Genomic DNA, 19,140 nt, shown 5'->3' with positions numbered 1-19,140 from the left:
CCTCTTACGGAACAGATTAGAGTATCTATTCCCACCCCCACCCCCACCCCCCATGCTGCTGCCTCAGCTTTCCTACTGTGGCACATTCAGTACTTTCCCCTCCGGTTCCAACAGGCTTCCTCAATCCTCCTGACTCCTGAGGGCCTCGGGCATGACCCAAGGTCCAGGAAAGCTTCTCTCTCTACGTGACATTGTCCACATAAGGAGACGGTGCTTGTTTACAAAGCCTGAAGGCTGCTGTGAGAGAGCTCTTTGTACAATCAGGCCGTAATCGGAGAAGCAAGGGCCACGCAACTGTCTCCTTGACAGCTTCCCTTCTTTGCTGCCCCATTCCTGTCAGCTGGGAGCCACCGTGATTCCTCTTATTGTTTGTGTTATCTGAGGAAAGAAAGGGGAACTTGACCATGCTGGCACATGTGTTTACATTTGAGGGATACGCTGCCCCATTCGAAGCGGAGTTACACCCTTCTAAGTTCACAGAATTCACTGTGCTTCGAAGGGTGTAACTCTGCTTAGGATGGTACTGGCGGTTCCCCGTTATTCAGCTGACCTCCCCCATGCTTGCCTCTGCTGCTGAGGGATGTAATTTGCCAATGTAACCCTCGTGAACTACTGGGTTTAGCCCAATACGGCAGAGTCAGTGCCTAGAGCTGAGCTACTGAAGAAGAGACTGTTTGCTGGGGAACTTGATATATTTTTCTGTGCTCTTATCACCTTAAATAAGGGCTGTATTTTCTAGAATGAAGCCTGAAGCCTGGTTTCTCTGATGCCCAGTTTGTTTCTTGATCCAAGAGGACTGCAATGAAAGACTTTGGTGCTTGGTGGAGCAGAAAAATTGGACTTTGCGCACCACCACGTTCTATCAGGCAATAACCAGTTGCTTAACTGAACTCGAAGATGTTATTTGCCGCAGTTTTCTGTGCTCTGTTACCCCTATGCCTTTAGTTTAAAAAATATAGTTGCATTGTCCTGGCTATTGAAAGGTTTTGACTTAAATAAATTTCTTCACGCACGTTGTGTTCTGTTCCTAACTTAGCTCCACAGAACCCATGCAGAAAGCTTATACCAACATGTCACAATACTGGCACCAAGGCATGGCCTCTGTTTCTCCCCACCCACCCCTTAAATAAACATCCAGAATGAGTAAAAGGTGATAAACCAGTTAGCTCAAACCGAGACATGCAAAGCCCCCTTGATGGTTTTATATTTCTCATCTTGAGTGTGCTCCTTTTTTTACTCCTCCTGAGCTGCGAGTCATTTTGCTTCTCCTTCCCTGGATGCTGTTGGCAAACATAAGCAGGCAATGGCATTGGCACGTCAGTTTCAGAAGAAATAAAGCATGAATGAATAAGTCCACATGACGTTTCATTCATAAGGGTTTGAAACACAAGAGGGGGGAAATCATCTGAATGTATCTTACATACATATATGTATGTGTACACACACTGTCATTCAGTGACTCACAGGTGCACATCTAACAATGTATCTGAAAGTAAGTTTGCTTTGGGACCAGCTGTATACCTTTAAAGGACAGGTTGGGTGGTCCGTCCCCAGACCTGTCATAACTTATTGGGGTCTTCTTTCAGTTTCCACCCCTGACTTGGCTGGACTCCACTCCTTAGCCCAATCTTTAGGCTGTACCATGGAGCAGAATTTTATGTTCAAGGTTGGCAGTCCTGTATGCAAGGGCTGCTCTGCCCTCTTCTATACACCTTGCATGCAACGGTGATACCTGGGGAGCAAGCCCTTTACATTATGTTTTGGCTTCCAAGACCCCCTCTGCTTCCTCCCCACCATGGCTTTCTTTTACAGAAACCAAGGCTTGGAAGAGCAAGATTTGAGTCCAGTAGCAACTAGATTTCTTTAAGGTGCTATTGGACTCGAATTTTGCTCTTCTGCTGTGCAGACCAATACGCCTACTTACTTGAAACTATCTTCAAGGCTTGAAAGACCCAGAAATATTGTTGCAGCTGCCTAGCAACCTCCAAAATTGCAATTGATTGCAGTGTGTCTTTTTAATGTTACAGCTGGTGTTTCTGTTATTTTGGGGTTTTTTTAATCCCCCAGTGTTTTGTTTTGTTTTTGAGATTTCAGATTTGTAGAGAAATTTTCCCATCCGTCCCTTGCTTCATTTTGCAGATCTGTTGATCCACTATCTCTGGTCAGGTTCAGAATTAGAAATGTGACAAGTGAAGGACCCGCAAAACTCATGGTGGGGGAATTGGAGCCAGATGGATGGGGGGCTGTGAGGGAGCAGCCCTTTGCATCCCCCTCCACTGCCGACCCCAAACACTCACTCTTGTGTTCGCTCAGAGTTCAGGGAAGATGCAAAGGAGCACACAGATAAGGGAACTTCCTTCAGCTGGGTGCAGTTGCAGGTGGAGGAGGGACTGATGGGGTCAAGGAGGCACCAGCCAAGGAAGTGGCTGCCCAGTACACCTGGCACAAGAGAGGATGTAAGAAGTCTGGCTGCTCTCTTCTCTGGTAAGTGCAGCAGGGCTGCTGGGCAGGCTGGCCAGCAGAGAGCATTGTGGCAGCAGCGGCTCCCACACTAACCTCCCTTCCGCCTGCCCACTCACTCACCTCCTGCCATGCCACTACATGACTCGTGCAGTGGCAGGGGTGGTGCCAGCACTGTTCCTCCTCCCTCCTCTTCCTTGCTGGACCATTGCCATTGCCAGAGGAAGTGGTGGGGTGGTTGCCACTCATCCCCCCTTACTCCAGCTCATCTGCTCATATGGTGGAGATGGGGGATGCTTAGGGGGGGCAGAGGTGGTGGCTCCAGCCCTGGCTCCCCCCCCTGCTCCCCCTCACCTGCTCAGCTCTTGCAGAGGCAGGCAGCTGCTCTTGGCTTTCAAAAATGGGAGCCAAGACCTCACAGCTGAGATCTTGGTCTTTAGATAAAAGTTAATTGTGTGTGTGTTTCTGCAAACCTGGGGGGGGGGCGTCCCTTAGGTTTGTAGAAAACCTACTCTATTTTGTCCCCAAGCCCATTCTCTGCATCTAGCAATCCACATGGGAGCCAGATTTATTTATTTATTTGTATGTATTCAAAACACTTCTACGTTGTCTTTCCACCCAACTCATGGTCCCCAATTAGATATAGGAATTCACTTATACCTTACTTTTCTCTCCAACGGGGAACGAAAGCAGCTTACATCAGTCTCCTCTTTTCCATTTTATCCTCACAACAGCCCTGTGAGGTAGGTTAGGCTGAGAAAATGTGACTGGCCCATGGTAACCCAGTGACCTTCCATGGCCAAGTGGGGATTCGAACCTGGGTCTCCAAGATCCTAGCCTGTCACTTTAACCACCACACCAAGGAGAGAGCGAACGAGAAAGATGGACATAGAAACACATCTGAGGTTTTTATTTGCGTATTTTATTTGCAAGATTATTGTAGCTTCAGCATTTCACCGGTGCAAACAGAGACACTTTTGTGTACTTGAAAGCTAACACCCTTCTTCTTTTGCCAAGGACTGAGGCCCTCTCCCCAACCCTCACTACATACTGTTGAACTGAAGGCTCTGCTTTGCTGATGTGTGCTGCATAAGCATTTTCTTTGCAACAGCTTGTCTCCACGGGTATATAAGCAAAGGAAGGCTTTGTTCTTTGGGTTAAATATATACTTGATGTACATTAGAAAAACATCATTTTTGAGCAGCTAGAGAACAGTTGCTTATGTTATCAAAATGAATCTCACCAGTTGCAGGGTGTGAAATAACAGGCTGGACACTCTAAAGGATCATATCCTGAGAGTCTCTCTACTAGAGATGGGTTCGAAATGAACCACAGAACAACATTTCGTATGGAACAGGTGGTTTGTTTGCACAAAAACACACGTTCTGTGGGACCGTGTTTTTACGGAACAAACTAATTTCTCCAGCTGTTCCGTAGCCTGTTTGGAGTTTCACAGACCCCATGCTGGTTTCAGCTGAACCCAGCATAGGGTCTGTGAAACTGACAGCCCCTTTCTCCTGCCGCTCTGGCAACAGGAGAAAGAGTCTGTCAGTTTCACAGACCCTGCGCTGGGTTCAGCCGATGGGCTGAAACCGGTGCGGGGTCTGTGAAACTGACAGCCTCCTATCCTTCTGCCCAGGCTGTCAGTTTCACAGACCCCATGCTGGAACCGGTGCGGGATCTGTAAAACTGACAGCCGGGGCAGCAGAAGAAAGGGGCTGTCAGTTTCACAAGTAGCCGCTCTGGCAACAGGAGAAAGAGGCTGTCAGCAGGGTCTGTGAAACTGACAACCCCTTTCTCCTGCTGCCCAGGCTGTCAGTTTCACAGACCCCTCACTGGAACCAGTGCAGGGTCTGTGAAACTGACAGCCCAGGCAGCAGGAGAAAGAGGATGTCAGTTTCACAGACCCCGCACTGGAACCAGTCAGTTGCACAGACCCCTCACCCTTTCTCCTGTTGCCCAGGTTGTCAGTTTCACAGACCCCGCGCTGGGTTCAGCCAATGGGCTGAAACTGGTGCGGGGGTATGTGAAACTGATAGCCCCATTCTCCTGCTGCCCGGGCAGCAGAAGAAAGGGGCTGTCTGTTTCAAACGCCCTGCACCAGCTTTAGCAGCCAGTGCGGGGTGGTTGAAATGCCATGAACCACGAACCACGAACTGGGAAATGGTTGGAAGTTTGTGGTTCGTGGTTCATGGAATGCTGTGAATGATTTGGGGTTTTTTGGTTCATGCCCACATCTACTCTCTACACAAGACACCTGACACATGAAGAACATGTGTCAGGAGATGCAACGTTAGCCAGAAAGGGTAGTTTAAAAAGATAGAGCCGATGGCAGGGCAAAGGCTTTGCTATTCATTGGAGCTGTATGAAAGGGCTGTGAAATGCCAGAAGGGAAACTTCAGCCCATTATAACCTCTCCAAGCCCAGTTCTTGAAGGCAACTCCAGCGCATTTCCATTCCTCGCTGCCTCTGGTTGTGATCCCACACAGTTTTAGACTGGAGAGATGAAATTGACAGAGCCTTTGGGAAGCTAAGATGAAATTAACAAACCCTCTGAGGAGCAATCTCTGCCAGCTCTGTCTTTTAATACTTTGCTTCCCAGCTAACATTGCATCTCTCAACACTTGATGGACACTCTACCATTCCACTCAGCAAAGTTTGAAATCTTCCTCCAGCCTAAGGAGCCTTCCTCCAGTTTGTGGAAGAGACACAAGTTCCTTAAGCTGGAGGAAGGCTTCAAACCTGGCTGAGCAAAATGGTTAGGCCCACTTGGTTGCATTCGCAAACGCATGCATTTAAACAGATGCGTGTGAGAAAGTGTATCCCTGTTCACCCCTCCTAACAATAGGTTTAAATTCCAAAGAGGAAGAGGAAGTGATAGAAACTCTATCAACTTGCACCACCAACATTTTTAAAAGGCATCTCCAAAAGACCAAATTGGCACATGGACCGGAAAATCGAAACTGTGCCTGGGAAACAGGGGTCACTGCAGTGTACAGAATACATTTGTGGCATATAAGAAGTCTGCAAGGTTAATTTTTATTTTCTGTAAATACATGAACATTTCTTGAATGCTGCTACAGTTGAAAACAAAGATAATATATCTAATCCAGATCTCACTGGGGGAAAATAAATAAAATGTTATATGGAGATGATAGCTCAATTACATTTCTAATTTTTTTCAGCTTGATTCGTTTGATTTACATGTCATTTTTCTCTTTCAGAGAACTGTAATTTTCTCAATTTTTCTTTTTCCTTCAAGAAATGTTCTGTGTTGCTCTGATGTTACAGGAAAATGTTTGGGGGGGGGGATGGGAACTTAAAAAGTTTAAAAGATGTTATGGGGAGGATATCGGCACCAGGATATGCCTACACGAAGTTCTTAAGAATGGTGAGTACCGGGTCCCCACTCCCACTGGGAGGGTAAGGAGACTTGGCAACCGTATCCTATAAGGAGATTATGTCCACACAGGAAACTATATAATACAAATAGGGGACATGCAAGAACTTGAGGGGACATCTTGTTTTCTTCTCCCTTACTACTTCCTCTTTCCCTTCCCTGTCAGATCCCTTGTGTCTCCCCTTTTCCTGCTTCCTTCTCTTCTCCCCCCCCCCGCCCCCGCAGCTAATCTACCTTTATCAGCCTTCCTGTCTTCATCTTTCCCTCTTTCGCTAACCCTGGCAACCTCTACTTGGGAAAAATCTGCCAAAATGCTTCCGCTCGTTTGTTACTTGTTTAAAAAGCACTTCTTGCACAGATATCATCTGCTGCAGCAGTCAAAAGATGGAAAGCGGCGATAACAGATGAAGCTGAAATCCAAACACCAAGATTTCTCTTTCTTTTCACAAATCCACATTGGGCAGTGGCGACTGCCATAAATTCTTGAGCCCATATGCTCTCACACAGCAAAAATCCTTTTCGAGAAAAAGAAACGTTGTTTATTGTGATCTACCCCCACATTGTTCTATTGTGTAGAACAGATAATATTAATACCTTTGTACTATAAAAGGTAATGTTCTACCTCCTTCCTTTAAAGATGACTTTTCTGAAATAAGCGGCTTGCTTTAGGGGGTTGTTTATCCTTTCTTGCATCTCTGAGGCCTCCAGAGATTACTTGATTTTTCAAATAATGTGTTCGAAAATCCCATTTACCTTGTTCACAATGTTCATTTGAATGCCTTTTATAATCACATGGACGATCTGTTCACAATTTAAAATGAGCTGTATTTCAGTTAGTTTTCCACCTGCACGATAGCAGCCTTCGGCATATGAAAGCTGACCAAATAGTGGCTACTGACACACACTCACAATTAATGGCATTGCTGAGCTTATGGGTGTCCCATGGGTATCACTTAAAATACAGACATATTTTGAGCAAATGTGCTGCTTTTACACCTACACAATTGAAGGCATTGAATAAATCAATGGTATTCATTGTGTTGGTGCATATTCAGATCTCACTGAACCTTCATTACAATTCTTATTGTGAACTGTGGATTGCTCCTGTTTTAACTAAACTACCTCCTACTGTATCAAAAGAAATATAGTTCCTTGTTTGCTGGTGGATGGAGACCCAAGAATCACATTGGCTTTGGCCAAGTATCTCTCCACCGTATTTTCCTTAGAGAAATAAAGACTCCTTATCTGCTGCTCATCATTGAATCAAAGGAGCTTGAAAGAAAGGAAAGAAAAGGAAGAAAGAACTTACTGCAGATTACAGGCAGCAATACAAGAACATGTATTTGCCACACAGTTTAGAACATCCATTTAAAGTGTTGGCTTTCGGACTCTAGCCAGCAAAATGGGACAAGTTAGAATCCTAGAGGGACATGCTGTGAAACTTCCACACCTTGTCCCAACTCCAGCAGTTTTGAGATGACCAAGGAAACCACTTCTTTCCAAATTAATTTATCTCCTGCTAGCAGAAGTTAGTTAGACAACAGCATCTGCACAAATTGTGACGCAATTTAGGAACAATTTCAAGCATTCAAAAAATGAACACATTTTTGAGGGTTTGCAAGACTGAAATTAAATTGCAATTTTTACAGACAGTGTTACCCCATTACTGGATACCATCTCCTATGCCAAGATCTATATCACTTTTTTTGGCTGCATATGCCTACTGCAGTCACCTGGAACACTCACACAGAGCCAAGTACACAAATAGCACAGGATACTGCAGGTAGGTGATATAAATAATATTTAATCTCCAGCTAAGCAGGAGATGTAATGAACTGTTGAGGGATAAGTTCTTTATATCATTAAAGATGGTTCCTATCTGACAACTGTATCTGGAATTCTTTCCTTTCCTTATTTCCTCATCGGCTTCACAATAATGGAACACTATACATACCCTAGACCAGAATCATAGGCGTACAAGGTTAATCAAAGACACCGGGGTTTTCCGCATGGTTTTTTCCTGCCAGTTCCGGACCCAAACTGCTTTGGTTTATCCCCTGATTTCAGCACACATTTTTTTTGCCTTTAATTTTCACTTCAGTTTGTAGGGGAGTTCCCCAGTTTTTTTTAAATCATCGCTTTCATATTCCTGTATCAATATAGCATTGTAAAAATAGATGCAGCAGGTTTTATAACTTTTCAGGATCAAGCCCAGTTACCTACTTTACAAGTCTGTAATGTTCTTTCTGTTCTTTAAAATATTCTTTTAGATACCATACTTGTTCTGTTCAGTCTACTTGTTTAACCAACTTCAGTCTTTACGTAGTGAATGACTTGACGACAGCGATTGTCTATGGGGGAGGTTGTTTATTGTTTATTGTTACGCTGTTATAAAAATGTTAAAACCAAAAGAAAGTATTTCTTTTAAAAGAAAGAAAAGTAAGCCTATAACCCGTTCTATTTTGGAGATATGCCTTTTCCCTTTCATCTCTGCAAACAAAGGGGCTAGAGACTTGCTTTTTTATTTTTAAATGAAATCTGGGAATTCAGAGAACCTGCCATATCTATTATTATTACATTATAGCAATATGAAAGTGATGGTTTTTTAAAAAAATTGCAAACATTCAGGGTGCTCTGGTATGGACGATAGGGAGGGGGAACTTGGGGGTGGATGGCAGAGTGGCTCCCCTCTTAGGCATCCCCATTAAAAGACAGGCAAGTGTGTTCCTTTTCAACTTGTTAAAATTAAGCCCTTATATCTATGTATCGATATAAGCATGCACAAAAATTTTTTAAAAGGGAAGGGATGCTGTGACGCCAACAATAATCCCACCAAGAACGACAGCCCCCTTGCTTGAAAATCCTGATTATTTAAGGCATGGGATGAAGAAAGTAAACCCCAACTGTAAAAATGTAGAAGGAGGGCAGCTGTGTACCTACAGTGATTCCAGTGCTTGTGGATCAACTGCTAAGAAAATCAGGAATAAGTCCAGCGTGCAGAGAAGTCCAGTGGGCTTCACAAAACTCGATGCATACCAACAATTGGTATTGGTAGAGGAATCACATACCAACAATTGGTATTGGTAGAGGAATCACAGCCAATAGTCTCAAGATTCCCAGTGGCCCAGTTTATTGCTTCCTGCCTTTTGCAATATTTTCAGTGAGTGCCATCTTCCAAAGATGCTATGTAGCATAAAAACTTGCTTGGGTTGTTTGCCACAAGCCGCAGTCCAACTCATCCAATTTGTTCTGAACGTTGCAGCTTCTCAGTATTTTTTGTGCAGGCCTGGGCATTTTTATTGCAAGTATTAATGAACTTACAGTGCAATCCTATGCAGAGTTACTCCAGTCTAAACCCATTGAAATGAATTGGGCTTAGACTAGAATAACTCTATTTAGGATTGCATTGTTACTATCACTGCTTTACCACCCAGGTGATTACGTTCACTGGAGAGTCTACTAATATCTCTAGTTAGTTGCTCTGTTAATTAACTCATTGTTTGCAGTGGGCTGTACGACTTCATTGAACGTTGTGGAGAGGGGTGTGTATTGATAACACAGGAGACATAATAGGGAATTGAGGCAGAGTTTTCATACAACAAAACATAAGTTATTTATAAACAAACAAAAAGCAGCCCCCCCAAAAGTATTAGAAAATCAGTATGTAAAATATATTGATAAATTGAAATAGAATTCTAAACACCAAATCTCAATGGCTCATTGGAAGACCACAATACAGTTCTCTGCTTCCTATGGAACGGTAAACAAGGAGTTGGCAGTCACCTCCAAAACCAAATCAAGAATGAGCGACAGCTGTTTATAATTTCATAAGATGCTTGAAACAAATTTACTTTTCAGTTGCATCATTAAAGAGCTATATTACAGATAATTGTCATATTGCACTGAAATTCAGGATCTTTCTTCATATGTATTATGATTTTTGATTTCATAACTCATTCAGTGCAATCCTGTGCAATTACTCTAGCCTAAGCCAAGTGATTTCAATAGACTTAGCCTAGAGTATTTCTGCTTTAGGATTTCACTGGTTGTGGAATTTTGACGGTGGTAAAAATAGACTTTGGTTGGCTTTCCAAAAAAATGAAGCCTCAGTTTCAATGTTTTGATTTCACTGTACATGCATTGTATTGTATTTTGCATTATTCATGTTTATATTGCTGTGTTGCATGTAAACAGGGAACAACTTTAATATACTAATATTACATATTTTGGTGTTTGAAGAAAGCTTGTCAAAAAGGCTTTCTAGTACTTCACACCTTTTTATTTTAAGCTATTTATAAAATGGTTTCAGTCAAATAAATTCCAAAGCATCTAACAGCATATAAATACAATAATAAAAGACCATATAATTACATTTCAAAGCATGAAAACATTAAATCACAGTTTTTTTAAAAAATAGAAAGCAGTAACCAAAACTAATCAGCCAGACAGCTGATAAAAAGTATGAAATAAAGCCATTCTAATTTCTTTTAATCCAGTTGCAATGCACTGGGATCCTTTGATTCAAGGCATCCCAGTTATTTTGCAAACACACACTGAGTGAAATTGAGCAACTGCAAGCATACTCTTGAGTCCTCTTGAGTACAAGAGTACAAGTGTACTCTTTTTGATATATCAATGTGTCAGATTTAAAAGTGTTGAGGACAGTGCTGGGATTCAGATGGCCTTACTTTTTTGGCTGATGCCATATGAAGTATTTTTCATGCAGTCATATATGTGAATTCAAACTGATGATGACCTACTTTAACTTCAGCTTCTGGCACCTTCTTGTTGCTTGCCTTGCCAAATGCATTCCTTTCTGTTCATACTTCCATGCAAGAATTCATACCACTATATTACAGTCAGCCACATCTTCAAAGTCCATCTGCCAGCAGGAAGTCCCATTGAAATGAATGGGGCTTGGGACTGGAACAGTTTGAGAACCAGGACTGGGAGTTAATTCACACAACCAAACTGATGTGCTGAAGATGTGGGTGAAATAGAGGGGTTTAAGAAATTCTGCCTTTGTATCGTTAAGAATGAAATCGCCTATGTCTTGAATCCTAAACTTTGCCTCTGCTTGTGCCTCAGACCTCTTCTTTCCCGCTGTTGGGTGCAGTCCTTCTCTGGGCCAAGCTACAAGTGACAAATGACACTTGAACAGCAAGTGGATTGAGTGGAGCGCAAGTGAACAGGGAGAAATACACTTGCCGTTCAAGTGTCATTTGTCACTTGTAGCTTCGCCCTCTGTGGAACTTCTTATTGGAGCATCAGGATTTGAGTCCAGTGGCACCTTAAAGACCAACGAGATTTTCAGGGTATATGCTTTCGAGAGTCATCTGGAGAACAGAGCTCTGATTCTCAAAAGTTCATACCCTGCAAATCTTGTTCATCTCAAAGATGCCACTGGACTCAAATCCTGCTGCTCTCCTGCAGACCAATATGCATCAAAGCTGCTATTTACCTCTTCCAGGGAAAACATAGAGGTAATGGCATGTTTTCCCCCTTGCAGGACAAGTTAGAATTTGGGCAGTGCTTTTAGTTTTATATCTGTTGTTTTAAATGATTTTATATTGTCTTTATACGGTTGTTACTTGCCTTGTGTCTTGAAATGCTCAGGATAAAGGAAGGCATACAAATATTTTAAATAAATAAATATCCACAGTGCGGATTCTCCATTTCCCTATTATTGCCACTTTAAATGCAGAGGTATTCACAGTGGGAATGAATAGGAATTTTGATTAACGTTTCTCCATCAGCTGCCATTTCCCTGTATTTCTCTCTCACCACTGGAGGGCTTTTTGAGAACTTCCTTTGAATCAGTAATTGTACTATAGCACAATACTGTTATGACAATCTATTGCCACAATCTAGTAGTTCCTTTGAATGCTGAGATTTCACACAGACATCTTTCTAGCTCTTTTCCTTGTGGAGATATAAAGGGAAAGGTTACCCTGATAAAAATTGCCTACTTCCATTGCTGCTATTTGGCACAGTGGTGGGGGGAGAATGGGTGCAATATGACTACTTTTCTATTTCCCCTACCATGTGTAACAGCAACTACAGGAAGCACTTTATGTGAGGAGAACAGCTCAGGAGACACCAATACTGTGGCCCCAATCCAAGCCAGCCCCCGCAGCAACTGATCTATTAAAGAAAATATTAGGAGATCCAATCACAGATCTCCCACATAACCAGTTTCCCCTTATGTGCTGTATATATGTGGTTATGCAGGTGTTAGGGGCACCTATTGGATATTGCTTGTGACATCACTATTAAAAAGTGACATCACTTGCATATTTGTGCCATTTTGTGAATTAAATATCTTGCTTCATTCTTTAAAAAATGCCTTTGGACATTGTGAGCTTTCTTTGGTACCTCCCAAGCAGTCGTATATGCCCGTTATTTTAATGTGGCAGATACCAGGACACAGCCTCCCCGTATCATTGCCCCACTGTTTTGTGAACTGTTTGTTTGTCTGTTTGTTTAGGTCTTTGTAGGCTGTGCACACCTCCTCTCTCACTATAGCAAAGCTAACTTCCCATTGTTACACTGTAGGAAAAAATTCTGGCATTCTGAAGGATGTCTCCAATTCTAATTCAGGAGAAAGTACCAGAGGTTTGAAGACTTTAAGAGAGCTATTATATATTAAAGAGGTTGGCGATTGCCGCTGGGCTACTTTAGCATAGAGGATTCTCCCCATTTCAGCCAGTTGACTTGGGTGGCGTTTCTTTTTTTCCTGTTTCCACATGACATGGTCCTACATTCATGCCCCAATTGTGAGCAGCCCATGTTTTTCTCTAAAAGATTTAAAACCAAAAACTGGAAAATACTGTTTTCACTGCATAGTGTTACTGGGGCATTCTTTTCAACGTGTCCAGAATGGAAGATATGCCTTCATATTCAATGAAAAAGAACACTTCCTTACCTCTTCCTCCACCTACCCATTAGGGTTTTAAAAACCTTTTTAAAAAATGTCTCAGGTTCACTGATGAGTGACTCACAACTGCAGCAGAAATGGGGCAGCTGTATTTTGGCTTTTCTACATATGTTTTTTTTTTGTAAAGGTAATGCAGAGCAGCGCAATTGCACGATGTCTGTTAAATTGTGTGGATCTTGCCATTAAGAATAAAGAGAGGCAGGGGGTTGTGAAGGAAAGATTCCTGAATGGAAGGGACGCCGCTGGTTTTGATCAGGAGGGGAGTGGGAAATGACGACGGCCCTGGACCAGGCCAAGTCCAGTGACTTCTGTGGAGTTACAGACCATCACTGCAGGGCCCCTCAGCTCAGTGGGCTGGCAACGGGCCTTGGCTCACTCATTGCTTCCTCCCTCAAACTAGAAGGGATGCAGAATAAGGCGATCGTGGAGCTGACACCAACTGCCATTGCTGATGAGTGGCCTGAGCCAAGCAGCCCAAGCCTTGTGCACAGTTGCTAGGGCTTGGCCCTGCTTCCTCCTGAATCCTGATCGCGAGCAGCCCTCAAAGACAGCAGCCCTCCGGGAAATTTCCCTGTCAGTTAAATGGCCAGTTCGACCCCTGGTTTTAGTGAAAAGGAACACCCCCCTTTTCTCCATCTATCCATTCTCTTATTTTATTTAAATGTATTTTATGTAAATGTATTTTATTTATTTTATTTTTTATCTCTGTAATGTTGTTGCACTGAAACTCGGCTACAGCAATTCACCATCACAGTTTGGCAAGGTTTTCCCCAGTGCTGTAACTAACCAGTTGGGGGCAGGACTCACCCATAGTCTCCCGCCTGGCAACTAAATACAACCATGAATCCTTACTAAGTATAAATCTAGTTAGTGTTTATATATAGCATATGAAATAACAAACATTTATACCCACAAAAACAATACCATACGTATTTCCTCTGAAAGCTCATGCTGGAATAAATGTGGTTAGTCTTTAAAATGCCACTCCCGCTTTCATAGCAAGAGACTAACAGAGGTGGTTTGCCATTGACTGTCTTTGCAACCGTAGTCTTCTTTGGAAGTCTCCCATCCAAATTCTAACCAAGGCCGACCCTACTTAACTTCTGAGATCTGACGAGATCATCCAGCTCAGGGTTCATAGTGCTGTGATTATTTATTTATGTCATTCATAGTCCGCCTTTCTCCAAAAGGGGGTGGCTGGAAATCACCCACAGTCTCCTGCCTGGCACTGAAATGCAGCAAATTCTGGAGAAGGGAATTTATTTACGCGAGGTGGGTGTGAGTTGTGCTATAATAGACAGGCAAAGATGTGGGGTGGAAGGCTTTAAGTTCTGCCTTATTCCTGAGCAGTGTTATGTAAACACGTCAAAGGTTTTATTTTTAAAGGCTTGTGTCATTGCACAATTCCTCTGCAGCATTATGCGTACACCCACTTTTTTTTCAAAACGGTTGAAAGAGGCTGGATGAGGGATTTGTGATGGAGAAGAAACAACAACAGAGGGAGAGGTGAAGGTAATGCATGCCTGGTATGAAAGGGAAAACACGACTTATAGCAGATTATACCGCACCATGTGGAATCTCTGTTATAAATGCAAATTGAGAAAATATCGCATCAGGAACATGATAAGGAGAGTGAAACTCCCTTGTGTGGAAGCACCACCTCTAGTTTCAACAGAGAAAAACAGCTCTGTACTGTAGTACTTCCTGTTCATTGCACTAACTTTAGATGCACATGGTTAGCTTTGATTAAATGTTCATTTGTCAATTGGTTTTGTCAATTGGTTTTAACAATTTTATCTTAGTAGTTTCAGTAGACTGGCGTAAGCCTCTGCAATTAAGTGTTTTCTTCCAACAGATCTAGGAAAACAGGAAAACTTCTGACACAGTTCTCTTTGCTGTGGATAAACACGCTGCACAGCAAGCCAAGCATTTCCCATTGGCCCACCCCTTTTATGTAAATCTGTGGCTTTACATATCTCCTCCCAAAGTCCTGCCTCTCTTAAGTACACCAGTCTGAGCTGTCAGAAATAGTAAGAGCAGAGTTTGCTTCGTGAAATCTTGCTTTTCTTTCAGCTGCAACAGGGGGAGGGAGGGTTGCTTTTGGACCTTGGAGATACTTTGTTTTTAACCCCAGTTGTTGTGTGGAGCTGCGACCACAAGTAGTGCTTTGGGCTTCTGTTTAAATTTTTTTTTGGTATTTCTGAAAAAAGAGGAGGGGAAAACAGCATTTGAGCAGCTGGTTTTGGAAACTGTAGCAGTTATTGTTGTTTTAAAGTTTTCAGAGAGAGCGAGAGACAATAACTTTGTGGTGTGATATATAGAAATATTTTTTTCTAAACTCTGTGAACTGTGATGGTGAGGAAACCAGCAAATTCCTTCTGGTAGAGCAAATACAGAGATAGAGATTTCATGTACAGGTAGTGATTCTTACTCAACAGCCGGCATCCAATGAAGGGCAAACTTCATTTCACCAAATCAAAAGATTGCAGTGACACATGGACCATGAACCAAGCCACCAGCAACCCCGGGACGAATGTGTTCTTGTTCCACAGCTTAGAAAACAGAAAGCACTACGATGGTAAGTGATTTTTTTAAAAAAATTGAATTAAGATGTTTTTGGATAGGTCAAGGCTTATGCTTTCTCAGAACAATTACTTTAGAACAAATTAGAATTTCATAGGCAAAACTCCATTGGCACTGGTCCATGTTACAGAATATGGCACCAAAATAATTTCAGCAATGGCAAGATGTCCATCTGTCACTGGAGCTAAAAGCAACATTGAATCTGGGTTGCACAGTAGATAGTAGCTACTGATGCTCCACATAAATCATATTTTGATTTGCAAAAGGAATCCTGAGCTTATATTGCTCTTATCCACATGTCAAATCTGTTCAAGTAACATTTTGCTTCTGGCTGCGTTCAGGATAATACAAAATCAAAAAGAGTCCAGCAGCACCTTTAAGACTAACCAATTTTATTGTAGCATAAGCTTTCGAGAATCACAGTTCTCTTCGTCAGAAGCATGGAGGGCAGAAAGAAATTTGACCAGTTTCTTTCTGCCCTCCATGCATCTGACGAAGAGAACTGTGATTCTCGAAAGCTTATGCTACAATAAAATTGGTTAGTCTTAAAGGTGCTACTGGACTCTTTTTGATTTTGCTACTACAGACTAACATGGCTAACTCCTCAGGATAATACAGAGATTGCATAGCATTCAACAAGGCCTGCCCTTAATTGCTCCCCCCCTCAGCACTTTCCTGTGTGTGGTGGGCCTTGGGGGGGGGGGAGAGGATGGTAAGGAATGGCAAGCTCTATAATTCGCAGAAGGAAAATGCAAATAGTATAATAATGAATTTTTCTGATTAAATACATTACTATGGACATAATTCTTCCCCTTCTCTCTATCCAGATGTAAACTTAATTAGGTCTAATCTAAAGTAATGGGAGAGATTTAAGCTCATATTTATCAACAGGATTTAAAAGGGGTCAATTTTGGCTGAATTGAGCCCTGGCTACTTTACAAATCTTTGAAAAATCTTGATTTGAGATTGCTTTTGTTATTTATATATTTATTTATATAAATATATTTTTGCCTTTCTACCAGGGAAGCAACATCACCATTAAAAAGCCAAAAATCATAAGAAAAAATGTATTTTAAAATACAAGAGACTCTAATATGTAATGCTTATATTACAGGGCTTTTTTTCAGGGGGAACGCGAGGGAATGGAGTTCCAGCACCTCTTGAAAATACGCGGCAATAGTGCTTGAAAATAACATGATTTCAAAGAATCCCATGTGTTTCTTCCTCATTTTCCTCTTGAGAGTTCCACCACCTCTTTTCCCAGAAAAAAACCCTGCTTATATATCAACTAATGCTTATAATGCCTGATCAGACCAAAAGATTTTTACTCAGTAGAGTCAGTGTGGTATAGTGGTTCAGGTGTTAAACTAGGATCTGGGACGCCCAGGTTTAAATCGCCACTCTGTCATGGAAACTCACTTGGGGATCGTGGGCCAGTCCCTCACTCTCAGCCTAAAGCTCCCTAAGTTGTCTTAAGACATTTTGTCTCCCATTGGTAAGAAAAGCAGAGTGTAAGTATCTAACTGCTGTCTCTCATTAGTTGCTTCAAACCAGTGTCATTAAAAGTAGCTTAATTTTGTCCAATGGGATTATTCACGGGTGAGCACGGGTTAGAAGGTTTACAAGATAATGCACGGGTTAGAGAAGGTAGAGAAAGATGTGTTTTTCTCCCTTTCTCACAATACAAGAACTCGTGGGCACTCTATGAAATTATTGAGCAGTCGGGTTAGAACAGATAGAAGAAAATACTACTTTACACAAAGGGTGATAAACACATGGAATTCGTTGCCACAGGAGGTGGTGGCAGCTACAAGCATTGCCAGCTTCAAGAGGGGACTGGACAAATATATGGAGCAGAGGTCCATCAGTGGCTATTAGCCACAGGAGATAGATGGTATTCTCTTTGTGGGGAGGTGGTGCTCTGTTGTCTTGGTGCTGGAAGGAAGGCAGTGGGAGGGCTTCTGGTGTCCTGGTCTCACTGACAGTCCTTTAGATGGCACTGGATTTCTAGCCACTGTGTGTGACAGAATGTTGGACTGGATGGGCCACTGGCCTGATCCAACATGGCTTTGCTTATGTTCTTATGTTCTTATGAGCATTTGATGGCTGTAACTAGCATTCGCCCAATCAGCTTCATAGCTGAATCCCCTCCCAATAGAACATTGCTGTCTCCACTGTATGTCTTTGGTTCTTCTATAATTTATATATACACCTGCATAATTTATGCTACCTCTGGTAATTTTTCTGCAAGAGTTTTTGTTTTACCACAAAAAAAAAAAAGTACAGAAGGAAAAGACAGGAATGATTAGTGTTGTCTGTCATGCCAGTAAAATGTTCAGATTGAAGATGCTTTGCTCTGTTGCAAACTCCTTTGCCACCAACTCTGACCACCACCACCCCAAACACACAACAATGCTGCCTAGGAACGTTTAAAGTTTAAACATGTTACACTAGTTTCCCAAAAAGTTTGGCTTTTCCTGGTTTTTGAGAACATTTTCATTCATTGTCATTAAATCAGAAAACCACTATTTAAGAGGGAAAAAATACCCGAAAAGAAAAATCTTGCATTTCTGAACAACATACATTTCTTTGGAAATGACTGTTATGCTACCTACTGTTAATGTTTGCAAAGGGGTAGTGAGGAGAGAGATCAGATAATATCATTGACAGGGATGTATTCCAACTAGAAGAATTAGCAGGTGCTGCCACCGAACAGATTCAATTCCTGTGTACAGCATTTCCACTTTCCTTAAATAATGAACTATCCCCACTGACATGAAAAAAACTTTCTTGAGATTCATTTTGCTAGCATTTTTATTTGCTTTTCAGTTTCTGATGATGGACACAGGCAGGGCTTTTTTGGGGGGAAAAGAGGTGGTAGAACTCAGTGGGTTGCCCTCAGAGAAAATGGTCACATGACTGGTGGCCCCACCCCCTGATCTCCAGACAGAGGGGAGTTTAGATTGCTTTCCATGCCGCGCGGCAGCGCAGAGGGCAATCTAAACTCCCCTCTGTCTGGAGATCAGGGGGCGGGGCCATCAGCCATGTGACCATTTTCAAGAGGTTCTGGAACTCTGTTCCACTGCATTCCAGATGAAAAAAAGCCCTGGACACAGGGGTGGGGGCACACAATTATGCTTGTACTCCTGGAAGGCAGATGGGAGACTGAAGATTCAGGGCTTGTGGCAGAGGCAGGGGCAGAATATTTGAAAGACCATCTCTCCTCGTTTCAACATATGTGACAACCACTCCTCTCTGTTGGCAGTGCCATCTCTCGGAGTTGTGAGAATTGCCTCCGCCTGTTTACAGGCTTTCTCCATAGCACTCCATGTTTTCTGGAATAGTTTTCACTTTCAGAAGATTGCTTTAACTTCTTGCCTTTCCTAGGAGTAAACCTGACTGAATAAAATGGGCTAAGTAGACCAGCTTAGAATTGCTCCCTGTGTAAAGCTGCACGGTTTAAGCAGCCCTGTGATGAATGAAATAAATAGATGGATTGTTGGGCTTTTCTGTTTTATGAGGTTTTGCTTATGTTACCTGTCCTTCAATTTTTTTTGAATTTTATGGTTTTATGATTGTTTGTATAACTGGTGTGGTTTATATTTGCCTGAGCCATTCCTCTCCCCTCCCCTGCTATAGGCAAAGCATCTGATAGAAACAGGAGCTTTTAGAACTGAACAGGAGCCTAGTGCTGAAATGGACTGAAACTTTTCCCCATTATCACAGTAAAATCAGTATATCCCATGAACATTAACAAGTG

At 42.4% G+C, this 19,140-nt stretch overlaps 1 protein-coding gene across 2 annotated transcripts in view; it reads left to right on the top strand.

Annotated features, from left to right (window-relative positions):
- Positions 1-14,844: 14,844 nt before the first annotated feature.
- Positions 14,845-19,140, top strand: part of RANBP3L (RAN binding protein 3 like) — a 64,768-nt gene continuing 60,472 nt past the window's right edge. For both annotated transcript variants that reach the window (XM_054987249.1, XM_054987248.1), the window contains exon 1: positions 14,845-15,375. In XM_054987249.1, the coding sequence (XP_054843224.1) occupies positions 15,246-15,375 (130 nt within the window). In that variant the 5' untranslated portion in view covers positions 14,845-15,245. The remainder of the gene's footprint in view (positions 15,376-19,140) is intronic.

Source organism: Eublepharis macularius, chromosome 8 (genome assembly GCF_028583425.1).
Source record: "Eublepharis macularius isolate TG4126 chromosome 8, MPM_Emac_v1.0, whole genome shotgun sequence".
Lineage (NCBI taxonomy): Eukaryota > Metazoa > Chordata > Lepidosauria > Squamata > Eublepharidae > Eublepharis > Eublepharis macularius.
Note: the sequence above shows the minus strand (reverse complement) of the source record. Positions and strands in the feature narration are given on the sequence as shown.